The sequence below is a fragment of the Sinocyclocheilus grahami genome, unplaced genomic scaffold (genome assembly GCF_001515645.1).
Source record: "Sinocyclocheilus grahami isolate Dianchi unplaced genomic scaffold, SAMN03320097.WGS_v1.1 scaffold433.1, whole genome shotgun sequence".
NCBI lineage: Eukaryota > Metazoa > Chordata > Actinopteri > Cypriniformes > Cyprinidae > Sinocyclocheilus > Sinocyclocheilus grahami.
The window spans coordinates 518,887-534,167 of record NW_015505612.1 but is presented as its reverse complement, the minus strand read 5'-3'; the positions used below and the strand labels follow the sequence as shown (position 1 = coordinate 534,167).

General features: G+C 37.1%; 2 protein-coding genes across 2 annotated transcripts in view; one reads left to right on the top strand and one right to left on the bottom strand.

Annotated features, from left to right (window-relative positions):
* LOC107551801 (large subunit GTPase 1 homolog) overlaps positions 1-2,155 on the bottom strand; it is a 6,605-nt gene extending 4,450 nt beyond the window's left edge. Inside the window, exons 1-5 of the mRNA XM_016233530.1 lie at positions 1,709-2,155; positions 1,248-1,374; positions 703-823; positions 496-582; positions 316-402 (exon numbers count right to left, since the gene is read on the bottom strand). Of these exons, the coding sequence (XP_016089016.1) occupies positions 316-402; positions 496-582; positions 703-823; positions 1,248-1,374; positions 1,709-1,810 (524 nt within the window). The 5' untranslated portion in view covers positions 1,811-2,155. The remainder of the gene's footprint in view (positions 1-315; positions 403-495; positions 583-702; positions 824-1,247; positions 1,375-1,708) is intronic.
* Positions 2,156-3,541: 1,386 nt separating this feature from the next.
* On the top strand, positions 3,542-5,175 carry LOC107551800 (protein FAM43A-like). Its single transcript, XM_016233529.1, has one exon. The coding sequence runs from the start codon at positions 3,738-3,740 to the stop codon at positions 4,779-4,781; it is 1,044 nt and encodes a 347-aa protein (XP_016089015.1). The 5' UTR covers positions 3,542-3,737; the 3' UTR covers positions 4,782-5,175.
* Positions 5,176-15,281: the final 10,106 nt, after the last annotated feature.

Genomic DNA, 15,281 nt, shown 5'->3' with positions numbered 1-15,281 from the left:
CACACACACACACACACACACACACACACACACACACCCCCGGAGCAGTGGGCAGCCATTTTTTGCTGCGGCGCCCGGGGAGCAGTTGGGGGTTCGGTGCCTTGCTCAAGGGCACCTCCGTCATGATATTGAAGGTGGGAGAAAGCGCTGTACATTCACTCCCCCCCACCTACAATCCCTGCCGGTACGAGACTCGAACCCGCAACCTTGAGTTATGAGTCCGACTCTCTAACCATTAGGCCACGACTTCCCTATTAGATAGTGAAAAGCACAAACTAAATGTTCATTGTATTACAACTGCTAACAAAAGCTCACCTCCTCTCAATAACTCTCCAGAGTTGCCTCCAGAAATCAAGATTCCTCTCAAAAGGGGTAAGAATCAACTTCTGTTCCTCTTCCAGCCTATTACAGAAAGTGCATTTGTTCACAAACACTTCTCCTGTTGGAGAATTTTTGTATTTGCTAGTCTTTGGACTAAATTGATCAAACATTCACCGAGCCAGTTCTCTTCTCCACGTAAGAAAACTGTCCCTCTCGTTTTGCTGCAGAACCTCAGGGCTTGTGCTCTCATCCCAAGGAGGCCTGCAGTGACGGAACACAAGGCTGAATACATGAGCTTTTGCATAATTGTGTATCTACAACAGATCAATGGAATTTGAACTCCGTTTGAAAGAAATCACATTTAATTACACAACTTCATACCTTCGGGGAATTCGTAAGAACTGTTTGTTGTCCTCGTGGAGTTTCTTCAGTCGTGTGGACTCCTCAGCAGAAAGCAAGCCGGTCCTCGCTTCAGCTGGGACAAATTTTATGTTCAGCTTCTCTGCAAAACACCACCACATTTATTAATCTGTTCCAAACAGTGTTATTCTACTGTTATTAATAAACTATTATACTTTTTATATTGATATTTTCCGTTTTCATTTTAGCAAAAATTTTGTTATGTGCTTTTCTTTTTTTAAATATTGGTATTTATTGTTTCTTTTATTTCAGTTTTAGCTTTTATTTATTTCCAATCATTTTAGTGCTTCACCTTAACCTTATTTCAGACAGTTGCCAAAGCAACATTTCTCATTTTTTGTTTAGTTTAAGCTTTTCAAATAACACCATTCTAATATTTATTTTATATTTTATTCCATTTCAGATTCATTTAAATTAATTTTAAAAAATGGTTTTAGTTCACAATAATAACCCGGATTCCTAGAAGTATTCCTACAAATTATACCAGAGATGTAATCAACACCTACCTGCAACAAATTCAGTTCCAGCAAGTTCAGCTGTGGCCAGAAAGTCATCCAGAGAGCTCTGCTCTGTGACAGACTGCAGGTTGAGTCGACCCCAATCATATCCATCATTCAGCTCACTGGTGTGAAGCTAAAAGACATACAACTATTAGTACACAATCAGATTCACGTCTACTGAAGCAACTTAACACTCTTGCATAAAGAAAAATATTCCATTTAAAGATCATTTGTAGTCATTGTGTTGATGGACTGGAAAAAATATAAACATATTTTAAATAATCCATAAATGCACTTTGTTGTTACATTACACATATCGTGTGTTTGTTCCCTAATAACGGTTTATGTGACAAAACATTAAGTCATATTTTCTGATCGTATTTTATAAATGCGCAATACTAGCTCTGCAATATTCTTGTGAAAGAAAAATGAAAACAGTTCAGGATCAGTCTGTCACTATTTCTTACCCATGTGTCATTTCTCCTGTATCCACGGCCTGCGTTCAGTCTCTCCTTTATTAAAGCTCTCCCCAACCCAGAGCCCTCTCCACGAGTCTTCTTCTTTCCCATATTACAGATTTGTACACGGTTAAACAGCAATATAAATGTGTCAGTGAGCCATTCGTGGATATACGAGTAGATAAAACTTCACCCATGCGACATGTCTGTTAAGGCAGAGGAAGGAAGTCTGTAGCGGAATGGTCTATGAGAGGAACCTCTTCTTCAGAGACCTAATGCGTTTAGATCCCGAACACACATAATGTGCTTTCAGGTTCGTTCATTTAAGTGGAGCGCGTATGTTTACTTTTTAAAGGCTGGAAGAATTTACTGAGGAAAAAAAGCGAAAAGACAAATCGTCGCTAAACTTTTGGTTTGTTCCAGGTGTCTCACTAAAATATATGTTCGAGAGGAAACAAAGGCTGCGCTTTGAAACGTTCCGGATGTAGAGTCGTTTGCAAACTGCTTGTAGCCACTGAACAAAAATAGACTGTTCCATTGCATTGTTGGTATGCTACCAGTAGAGGGCCTCCCATAACAAGCTTCTGATTCGCCCAAACCCTTCTTGCTCCATGCCTCTCTAATTTAGGGTTAGGAGAGAGGCGATAATTATACTAAATTCAATAATTGAAATATTTAATTAATAATTCAACATTAATAATAATAATAATAATAATAATAAATGTAATGCTTATATTATTTAACCAATAATTGAACACATATATTATTATTATTATTATTATTATTATTATTATCTTATAGGTCGTATGCTTAAGAAAAATGATTGTAGCATATTTGGTAGTAGTAATAATAATAATAACTAGATAAAAAAAGTTCGTCACGACAAACTTTAAGTTGGCTTGAGAAAGCCGGACCAGAAAGTTTGAAAAAGATTGAAAAGTTTAAGAAGTTTAAAAAGTTTTAAGTTTGATGGTTTTCAGTCTGAAATAGTTTGAAGTTTAAAGTAGTTTTAAAAGCTTAAAGTTTGAATGTTTTGAAGGCAATAAAGTCTCTCAGAGATAGATAGATAGATAGATAGATAGATAGATATAGATAGATAGATAGATAGATAGATAGATAGATGCAGCTGCTTGAATACCCGGGGTGGTTGCTAGGGTGTTGCTATGTGGTTGCTAGGATACCCGGGGTGGTTGCTAGGTGTTGCTATGCGGTTGCTAAGTTACTCGGGGTGGTTGCTAGGGTGTTGCTATGCGGTTGCTAGGGTACCCGGGGTGGTTGCTAGGGTGTTGCTATGCGGTTGCTAGGGTACCCGGGATGGTTGCTGTGAAGATAGATAGATAGATAGATAGATAGATAGATAGATAGTCGGATGCTTAAAAAATGATTGTAGCATATTTTGTAGTAGTAGTAGTAATAATAATAATAATAATAAATTACATTGTATTAATATATTTATTTGTATGACATTCTATATTGATTACATTTTAACATTATAGGAATTCAAAGAAAGGTTTGTATTTTGTTTCACATCGAAATCTCATATTTGCTGAGGGGGGGAAAAATTATTGTCCCCAAACTAGACAAAATTACATCATGTCTTTACTCCTTGACATGCGCATAAGTCTGTACAGAAATGAGAACAAATAAGCCTATATGAAACACTTAAAATAAATATATATCCTTAATAAATAAATAAATGGAAACTTGAGCAACAGCTGGGCGAAAAATCCCAGACAGCTTTAAGCCTGGTTTGGTATCGTCCTCACTCTGTCGACCCCTCCGTGAGGCTGAGGTGGTTCATTCCGGTATATAAGTCGCTGCTTCACTCTTGTACTGTACAGAGTGTTATTTAGCGAGGCTGCGATTATAGCGTCGGATGCGATACTCCTCCGCTCACATGTCTATGAAGTGCTCTGCAACTTTGAAAATGTCTTAAAGCAAGCCGATAGATGTCTAGAGCCTGTTTCGAGGTAGAATTTAGGCGTAATAGAATTACTAGAGTACACTTAGCAGCTTCACTTTCCTCAACTCGACCATTATGTTGTCTTGGAAGAAGAGCAAGTTCGAGCTGATTGAGGAAGACAAGCAGCAGTCCAAGCAGAAGGGCTATGCCGTGAGCCTCAACTACTCTGCGCTCACCTCCTTCGCCAAATCCTGCCCGGAAAGCGCACTCAACAGAGTCGGGAGCATGTTCAAATCCAAGAGGAAAAAGGTGAAAATCTCCAGCGAGGACCCTACGTATACGGTCTTGTACCTGGGGAACGCCACCACCATCCAGTCCAAGGGGGAAGGATGCACGGACGTGGCCGTCAGTAAGATCTGGGGCAAGAGCGAGATGGGCAAGAACGGCACTAAGATGAAGTTGACCATCAGCTCGCAGGGCATCCGCATGGTCCACGTCGACGAAAAGGCGAAGAGACCAGGACATCTGTATTTATTGCACAGGATCACCTACTGTGTCGCAGACCCGCGGCTCCCCAAGATATTCGCCTGGATCTACCGGCACGAGATGAAGCACAAGGCGGTGATGCTGCGCTGTCACGCCGTGCTGGTGTCCAAGCCGGAGAAGGCGAAGGCCATGGCGCTGCTCCTCTACCAGACCTCCGCGACAGCACTGGCCGAGTTTAAAAGACTCAAAAGAAGGGACGATGCCAGGCACCAGCAACAGCAGTTGATCGGGGAGCAAACGATTCCCCTGGTGCCCTTGAGGAAGCTGCTAAACGGACAGTGTTACTACAAACCCCCGGTGGAGCGCAGCAGGAGCGCACCCAAGCTGGGCTCCATCACGGAGGACCTGGTCGGGGAGGAGGAGGAGGAGAAAGCCATGCACTTTGAGTGCGAGGATATTCTGGACACCGACAGCGACTGTGTGGCCAACGGCAAACAAGAACTGTGCCAGATTATCAATGACTTGGGCTCCATGAGTATAGGGAACGACGTGCAGACGCTAAAAGCCGATTTGAGGGTGACTCGCCTGCTGTCCGGCGAGAGCACGGGCAGCGAGTCCTCCATAGACAGCAACCAAGAGACTATTTCTCTTCCCAGTGGCATTGTGGATGGGAAAACGCAAGAAGTCGGCTGATCCAGCAATGACATGCGATGCTTCATGGTAAAGATGATGATGAAGAGCGTTTGGGTGCATGAACGTGCGACTTGACTTGAAAGCGCGCTGTTAGGATTCACGGGATGTGTTTTAAAACACAGTGAGCTGCCTACCTAGACATGTTTGGGCCAAAACTGCTGCACACTGAAAAAAAAAAAGTTTATTAAAACTTGATTGCCGCCTTAAGTAAAATCGAAGTGGTGCCAAAGTTATAATCTGCACTTTTTCAAACATTTTACTGATTAAAAGAGTTGAGTTTAAATGTAAAAAAAGCATTGTGATCACCTCAGTGGATGGAAACCGAGACAAATATAATGCAAACTTTTGAGTTCAGCTGACTCGGGTGCCCCAAAATGCTGTCTAGATAGGCAACTCGGGCAGATGATGATGAAGAGCGTTTGGGTGCATGAACGTGCGACTTGACTTGAAAGCGCGCTGTTAGGATTCACGGGATGTGTTTTAAAACACAGTGAGCTGCCTACCTAGACATGTTTGGGCCAAAACTGCTGCACACTGAAAAAAAAAAAGTTTATTAAAACTTGATTGCCGCCTTAAGTAAAATCGAAGTGGTGCCAAAGTTATAATCTGCACTTTTTCAAACATTTTACTGATTACAAGAGTTGAGTTTAAATGTAAAAAAGTATTGTGATCACCTCAGTGGATGGAAACCGAGACAAATATAATGCAAACTTTTGAGTTCAGCTGACTCGGGTGCCCCAAAATGCTGTCTAGATAGGCAACTCGGGTTTTGAGACACAAGCCATGGAGGTGTTTGTGGATTTAACAGACACTGGCACAATAATCCCTCATTAGGGGTCTGGATGGAAGCACCAGAGTTGCTCTGCGCAATAAGATGCTTAAAGTCTCTGCTTAACCCCTATGGTGTAAGAGGTTTTAGGAATGATCTTGTTTACCTAATACGTTTCCGTCAAGGAATTTTTTTTCTTTTTCTCTTTTTCTTTTATTTTTACTGAGAAAAACAGCAGTCCTGAAATATGTGACTCAGTCTTTCTTTCTTTCTTTCTTTTGAAAGTAGTGTTGTCTAAACTAACTGAACAATGAGTTACAAAACGACTTTCCTTTCAGGATTGTTTTTTTGTTTTTTGCACTGTGGTGGAATGCAGACAAGTATTATGTTATTATTTATGTGCATAATATTGTTTTGCTATACATGTTCTTACAGACATAAATGTTTTATCTTTGCTGTGCAAAAGAGACAATTTTCCTGATGTGAGGTGTATATATGAAATACATAATGTGTAAACAAAATGCATTATTTTTGAAGCAATGTGGTTTGTTTCTGTGAACACCAATAAAAATGTAAAATGTACATCAATATTGAACATTCTCTGCAAAGTTAGCTAAAAACCAAGTAGATATGTAGGTCATATGTTAATAGCCCTCCTGTTGCGTTTCGTTCATTTTGACCCAGAGAGGATTTTCTTTTACCCAAAAATTCACATTGGACTAAACCTTACTGACTTTGCTCAAACAGGGTATAACAGCCTAAAAATATTTTGATATTCAAAAAAAGTTGTCAACGGTTAGACAACTTGAACTTCCAAACAGGTTTAGCTGTTTAAATTGGCCGTCACATTTACCTGTCTTGCTCTCAAGTGTGCTCTCAGAAGCACACAGGCACCATATTCCGTTCCCTTCGGAATCTCACAATAGCTGGCACATTTTCCATTGCCACTTGAGGGGGAGCTGCACATTCCCTGCGGTGAGAGTGTTGATGGAAGTGTTAATAATGCTGGCAGAGCTGTCACTTCCTACAGCAGTAGTGGCATAAACTAGCAGCTCTTTATTACTGTACTTGTTCTGTGGCCTCCTTTCAGATCTGCAATTGTAAACAAGTGAAAAATTACGGCGGAAAAGAGAAGTTTAGGCACAGTTACCAGGCAGAATCTATAAATCAATAATTTCATAATATGCTAAACTCATTATTAGATCAATGAACTGTAACTGAATTTAATCAGGGAAAAGTAACTATTTGTAGAGTTGAGAAATAAACCTACTTATTATTAGACATGATAATATATACTCTATACAGTTTCAGGTCTGAAGACTTTTCCAGCAGTCAAAGCATCAATCATCCTTTGCTCTCATTTTCCCACCTCCATGGGATTCACCATCAAAAGCTTCCATACGCATATGTAACACTGCATAGTGCAGAACAATAAATGGATATGCTAAAATGATATAATTGGCCCATATGCAGCAAGGGAACAGCCTATTACCTAACTATTAAAATGCATTTCAGCTTCTGTGCTGGTGCTTCATTTATGGAGCTTATTAATTGCATATAATTCGCAAAATGTACATTTAATCACAGATGCATTAACAGATATAGACCAACATACTTCACAAACGATGTAGGTCATGAAAGCATTTACAAAATGAGCTTTATTCAAAGATGAATAAGAATGATTTGGTTCTTCCAGTTATCAAGAGGCAATCTAGCAGTTGTTTGAAATACATTAAGCAGGTTTTGTATGTGCAAATTTTTCAATATGTGCAAAAAACAAGTGAAACTTTTCGATATGTGATCCTTCGATTTAACAGGCTGATGTAACCAAAAATTCAGTGTAGAAAGTTGAATGTTTAAAGTCAAAGTCCCCCAATTTTCATTAATGTAAAATCCATCTTGAAGTGAACTTTGTCTCTGGCACTCTAATAGAAAAGTGCCTAATTGATTTAATGGCTCATGCATGAAATTAAATGAAAGAAAGCGCATTATTGGAATGCATCACAGTGTTGATTAACTAAATAAATAGTGAGGGGCAAATGTTAAAATCTTGATATCTGCAGGAAGGTGCTTTTTAATAAGTGCTAGTCTAATTGCTATTTTTTTTGTGGTGTTGCATCACTGTAGTTGTTCTGCTGAAACAGGGTTTGGCATGGCCATTGAAAGCAATATGAACTTAAATAATGCATGCTGTTGTCTAAAGCCATGCAGTCGCACAGGTTAGTCTCCTGTTACACCTGTCTAAGAAAAGAACAACTCACCCACAGTCGCTCTCTCTCACACACAAACACACAGGATTTCCCAACGTTTTGCATCACATTTTGCATTGGTGCATATGCACAAGTAATGTCATCAATGTCTGTGGCAATTGTTCATATTAGAATCATATTGTTTTATTTTGATCCCCTTTATTGTTTTTTTGCAAGCAAATTGTCATAGATTAGTTAAAAATCGATGTCAAAAACATGAAAAGGTCCCATTTGTTTGGTAAAACAAAATAATTAAACATTTTAGAAATCATTACAAGAACATGACAGAATCAGCAACGACAAAAATAATAAACAAAAATAAAAAACCAAACAAAAGGTTTTTGTCTGTACAGAACAGGACTTAAAAAACACATAATAACAAATATATTCAAAGACAAACACATCAAAATGTCCAACTTGTTTGGTACAACAAAATAATCAAACATCTTAGAAACCATTACAACAACATGAAAGAAAAAAAAAGTTCAGTCCTTTTTTTATTTATAAGGACTATACAGAACGGGACTTTGAATTCCTTTAAATATTTATATATAAATATTATATATTATAACATATAGGGAAAGAATGTTGTTTTTACACAGAGAAAACAATTAGCATGCTTTTGGAAATTTGGTGAGAACCAACAGATTTTCCACCCACAATCTCATCTCAAAGAAAGATAGATTGTTTTCCATCTGTCAGAGCTATATGTTCACCACTGAGGGCACCAAACATTACTGTCATTTCGAAAACAAGGCGAGAGTGCAAACAACTGTTATCGCGCTGCTATTAGTGTGGGTGTCATCCATATATACGTACGCAGTCACAGAATTTGTCTTTCACATCCTGTTCCCGTCATGCCCACCTTTTCTTGAGTCAGTGGCATCGTCTCAGAGAGCTCATCAAATGTTAACATTAGGGGCCTGCACTTAGAAAGATGCTCCTCTCTTAAATGTTTTCTACACAAATGGTTCCCCCAGAGAGCAATACATTTCAGTGCGGCTATTTTAATCTTTCTACTTACAGACAGGAAATGGAATAATAATGGGAAAACAGGAAGAATCACAAGACACACTCCAATCTGCACACTCAGATTGGGAGATTTTATGGAAATGTCCTTCTCCAAGGGCTCATATTTTATTTCCACTTGGCCAGTGTGTGTTTTGTAGGACCCAACACGGCACCCGCTCAGTCATGTGCAGAAAAATATGATACAAAGCAGCATGTCAGGTCTCATGAAATGAAATAAAAACATCACACTACTGTAAAGCTCTCTCGCTGGGAATAATAAATGACTAGTTCACTCTGCCATTTGAGATGTTTTGCTGTTGTAGATAAAGGTTTTAGACTATAAACGAAGTAATATATATTTTCCTGTGGCTCTGATTATATTTTGCATTTTCTCTTTTTTTTTTGTGAATCGATGTCAAATCAAAACATACTTGTTTACACATTCCTGGTCTTATTGTGCATAAAACGAACTAACTAAAATAAATATGAGATGTTATAAAATACATGAAAAATAAAATAAAATAAATATCAAATAAATTCAAAACAGGCTATCATGAAAAAATGAATAAATAATTTCCAACCAGGGTATAATTCAAATAATTATTAACCATTAATCATTTTAAAATAAAAAATAGAGATTACAAAGAGTATCATGCTGACTTCATTAATAAAAAATAAGTAAATAATTATAATAATAATAATAATAATAAAAGTGTCAGAAGAGAGGAGAGAGGCGCAAAGCCATGGACTCTGTGAGTGCACAAAAATAGACCATATCCAGACAGCATCACACCACCCAGTCACAGTTTATTTTACTACATGTAATATCAGGACTTTATTTTTACCACTGTATATACTGAGAACACACAGACACATAAACATCAGTAGATAACTTGCTCAAAACCAAAACAAGAACAGTGCCAAGCAGAGTCATTGTGAGTGCTTGTACAGAGCTTTTCACCGTATACCAGTCATCCCAAAGCAGATTTACAAACAGTGCCTTACAATCCAACAAAGATTAAACAGCAGAAACACCAATAACAGCATGTACCTTTGCTAATACACAAATATAGAAGAACATTCTCTGTAATCTGAAGTCGCCAGAGCATTAACTGGATAGTTTGATTTTAAAGGGAAAGTTCACCCAAAAATGAAAATTCTGTCATCATTTATTCACGCTCAAGTTGTTCCAAACCTGTATGAGTTGCTTTCTTCTGGTGAAAACAAAAGAAGTTACTCTGAAGAATACTGGTAACCAAAGAGTTTCTGGCCCCCATTGACTTCCATAGTATTTGTTGTCCATATATGGAAGCCAATGGGGACCAGAAACTGTTTGATTACCCACATTCTTCAAAATATCTTCTCAGAATTGTCATTTAACTGGGGTTGCTGAAGGGGGAGTTCCATCTCTTTGATGTGCTGGTGGTTTGTAGGAGTGCAAACCAAGTAAACACAGGTGAAAGTCTGCTACGATGGAAAAATCTGGTGGAAGTCTTTGCATTACAAAGAGCAGTTTAGGAGTTTGGGGGCAGTTTAGTAATTGTAACAGGTGACTCGGCAGCATATAGCTTGTGGGCTAAAAGTGCAACATTCAAATCCCTGAGAATTTTACAGCAAAATTGAGGTTGAGGCTGAAACTTGAACAGCATTCTTTCAGTCCCTCTGATTTTAGCGGTGATTTATTGTTAGGGTTGGGATTGGAGAGGATTAGGGTTATTAAAAGATGTTAATCCGGGAATGATATTTCTTGGCAAAATCATGGCCTCTCTTGGATATGGAGTGATTCACTTTGTTTGCTTCGTGTTCATTTTGACAAATGGCCTATTTCACAGCCTGAAAAAGCCAGCTAAGCAGATCAGAGGATGCGCAGTTAAGAATTTATTTCAGCATCTCATTGATGTCAGTCATCAACAGTAATGTTTTCCAAAACTGAGTGGGAGGTAAATCACACCTCTTTCATTTGCACTCCCTTTTCTAGTTTCACAAGAATGTATGCAGTTGTGCGAGCTTAATACACATTCCTGGTCTCATTTTGACTAAACTAAACTAAACTAAAATATGATACAATTTTACAGCAGAATGTCAGGTCTCATGAAATGAAATAAAAACATGTCACACTACTGAAAAGCTATCTCACTGTAAATTACATAGTTGACTCTGCCATTTGAGATTTTTTGCATGATACCTACCTAGTACAAAATGTTATGACTAAGTTGTAGATAAAGAATTTCAGACTATAAATGAAGTAATATACATTTTCCTGTGGCTCTGATTATATTTTGCATTTTCCCTTTTTTTCACAAATCAATGTTAAAGGGGTCATAGGATGCCCATTTTCCACAAGTTGATATGATTCTTTAGGGTCTTAATGAAAAGTCTGTAACATAGTTTGGTTAAAATTTCTCAATGGTAGTTTTAAAGAAGTCTGCATTTATTTGATCAAAAATACAGAAAACAACTGTAATATTGTGAAATATTATACAAGGTAAAATAATGGTTTTGTATTTTAATTTCTGTGATGCAAAGCAACATTTTCATCAGCATTGATGAGCATAAAAAACATCTTTAAAAAACAAAAATCCTAATGATCGCAAACTTTTGAACAGCAGCATATGTAATTTCACAGTGAAATGTATACTGTACCGTTATACACTACTGTTTAAAAGTTGAGGGTCAGTAAGAATGTTTGTTTGTTTATTTATTTGTTTATTGAAAGAAAGAAATACTTTTATACAGCAAAGAATGAAAGAAATAAAATTAAGTGACAAAAACATTTATAATTTTTATATTCTAAATAAATGCTGTTCTAATGTAATATCTTATAATATAATAAATGACAAATAAATACATTTTTAAATATATTACAATATTTTCTTTGAATTTAAAAAATATTTCACAAAATTACAGTACAGTACAATTCACAGAATTCTGAAAAAAGATAAATTATATTATTTTATATTATATTATAATATAATAAATTATAAAATGGCATTTTTATTGATTTATTTATTTGAATAATATTTCACAACATTACAGTACAATTAATCAAAGTTATATTATTTTATATTATAATACATTATTTAAAACAACCATATATTTAAATATATTAAAATAGAAAATAGATTTTTTTTAAATGTAAATAATATTGAACTATATTAAAGTATTTTTGATTAAATAAATGCAGCCTGGTTGAGCATAAGAGACTTCTTTCAAAAACATTAAAAACTTTCTGTATTTTTTATTAAAAAATTAAAATTAAAATTAAAAAATTTCTGTCCCAAACTTTGACTTTTGAAATATGTTCTTTTTAGCAGCATCATATGACCCCTTTAACTAATATATTATTTTTATATAACTGTTATTTAATTGTGTCTCAATTAATACTGTAGTTTTTTTGTAGCTCGACAGTCACTTTCATTTCATACACTCTCAGAAAAAAAGGTACTAAAACTGTCACTGGGACGGTACCTTTTCAAAAGGTACACTTTTGTACATTTTAGGTACTTATATGTACCTTTAAGGTACCAATATGGACTGTTTAGGTACAAAGGTGTGCCTTTTGAAATGTACCGCCCCAGTGACAGCTTTTGTACCTTATTTTCTGAGAGTGTATAATGAAATATTTTCAACTCAAATCAATATTTCATGTCCACTTATGTATTCATTTGGTAAGTAGCTGTGAAATAAGCATGATGAAATGCATTCAACTGGTAATTATCATAAAATAAACGCCTTCAGGTTGACCCAATCTCCCTGCCAGTGTTGATTTTGCAATATGATCAGCTGACTATACATTTTCCTTTACTTAATTCAGTTTCGCAAACTTTTGTGTGCATAAATCAAGGTCATTAATCAGTTAAAACTAATTCAAGATTATCCGAAGCAAAAGCCATATCCAAAAGCCAATCATCGTTGACACATTATACGTTTTTCACTTCTCTGTAGAAGTATCACAGGAAACCTTAACACCTTAAAATTGCACCAACACGTGCATGGCTTGCAACATTTCTCCTTACAAGCTGTACAAGCTTTCAGCAACTCTATAACGATCTGTGATACTTCCACTTTTTCTTAAGAGCTCTAGTTTTGTACCTCCAGCAGTCTGAAGCTTTCAGGCCACAGCAAAGTGTGTAAACAGGAAGTGGATGTGGCGGTCTGAGGTCTCTGGGGACGACTGGAGAGTAAGTGGAGATCAAGACCAGCAACAGTAGAGGGGAAATTAGCGGACAGCTAGCAGCTTGTCAAAAAACAACTTCAGTCCATCTGACGAATGACTTGAGCGCTGGAGGAATGTCTGTGAAACAATGGCTTTGAAAGCTGATTTAGCACTGAAACAAAGGGATTTTTCCATGATTTTCCTTTGGCAGGGAGAAAGGCAGCCGAGAGCTACTGCTGGGTCAAACTAGCCAGTTAATTAGGTCAATTCAGATTTTGTGTACAATATCGAATCATGCATGAACATTTGACAATGTTAACTAGATTATTATATTAGATGTAGTGGTGTTTGCTCCTGCAAAACTTGCTGCCACATTGCTAATATGTTGTAGGTGTTTGACAGGATAACAAGCAACACAATCTGATGCATCATTAATGTGGAGCACAGATGGTGCAAGATGAGTTACGTTCCTTATGTTTTCACTGCTTTCATGTCATCTAGCTTCATAAGTAGTTTTCTATGCCTTCAGAAGTACATGCTGCCATTTTGTACCAACTCAGAAGACAAATCACACCGCAGGGCTTGAATGCACCTTACACATATTTAATTGTTAGGTATGACTCACTTCTATCATTTAGTGTTGTTCACATACAGACTCTTATTTTAAAGTCACACCCGTAATGTTGTAAATAGGTTTGCTGTTTACCAGTGTGACCAGTTCAGACCGTCTCTGCTGTCTGCATAACTGACATTTTCACGCATCTCGCCTGCACTGCACTTAACTAGAGCCAGGTACACATGACTTCCCACAGCTGCACACTTCTCTTTCATCCAGTCACATTAACCAGTATAAAGTTTTTACTACTTAAAGGGGTAGTTCACTCAAAAATGAAATTTTGCAGTAAACTTACTCACCCTCAAGCCATACAAGATGTATGTGACTTTTTTTCTTAAGTAGAACAGTAAAGAAGATTTTTTTTAGCTGAAACCGTGGTCCTTTGTGATTCATAAAATGCAAGTCAGCGGCTGCACATATTTGAGAATTAAAAAAGCATATCAAGGAACACAAAATGAATACCCGTGGCTCCTGGTGATATATTGAGTTCTTATGAAGCGAAAGGATCAGTCTGTGCAAGAAATTTAAGATTATTTACAACATTATCACCTGTAATCCATAGCCTCAGGCAGATGGGGAAATCCAAATTGGTTCTTTCGGACAGTTCATTTCAGTGAACAGGTTCACTAGTTCATTTCTGTAAACAAGCAATGATGTAATGTATACACATCTATATTATTAAAAGCACCCAATAATGATGTGAAATGTGGATGTTTTACATGTCTAAAGCATATAAAGAGAATAAACATCTTCATCAGCTCACCTTTTTACATAAATAATGAGAAACCATAAAAACGTTTCATTTCGCCCCTTCATTCAAGTGCTCAGTTTATGCATGCACGTATATCCAGCTCATCGGTCTTCGATCCGAGTCCGAACTGTTTCCTTAGTTCACTGACTGTTGGAGGAACTGGGGCGCTGACTGAGTTGGCAAAAACCAGCACCAGGATCAAATATGCTGGTATTTTGGCTCCTTTTGAGTCGGAGTGACTGTCAGACATGTCCGAAAGTGAGTTTTGATTGAGTCACTGGTAGATCTCTGCTGCTCGAGCAGCAAACCGTTTCAGATGGTTCAGTCCGATTTGGTGAACCGGTTCAAAAGAATGATTTGTTTGAGGACCGGACATTACTCCGGACCGTTTACCTAAGGCTATATAACGTTATAAATAATGTTCAGCACAGAACGATCGTTTCGCTTCATAAGACCTCACTATATCGTCAGGAGCAACAGGTATTAATTTTGTTCCTTGATATGCTTTTTTATTCTCAAAAACGGCCAAACTTGCATTTCATGAATCACCAAAGACCACGGTATCAGCTAAAAACTTTTTTACTATTGTATTCAAGAAAAAAAAGTTACCTACATCTTGGATGACCTGGGGTAAATAACAGTAAAAGTAAAGTAAATTAACAGCAAATTTTCAATTTTGGATGAAATATCCCATTAAAACTGATTTACAATCCTTGATCTCTCATTCAAGGCAATAAACTTCCAAAACAAAAAAACAGATCACTGGGTAAAAATGTCAGTGGAAATACGCATTCACCTTTCTGCAACTCTTGGAGCAAAAGCACAAACAATTCCTGTAAGAGAATACTCAGAGAGGGTAAAATGAGTAATTGTTGTGGGATGACTACAACGGCCTCATGGCCAAAGGAAGCCAAAGTGGGAAATGCCCTCGATTTGCCATTTCAAAAC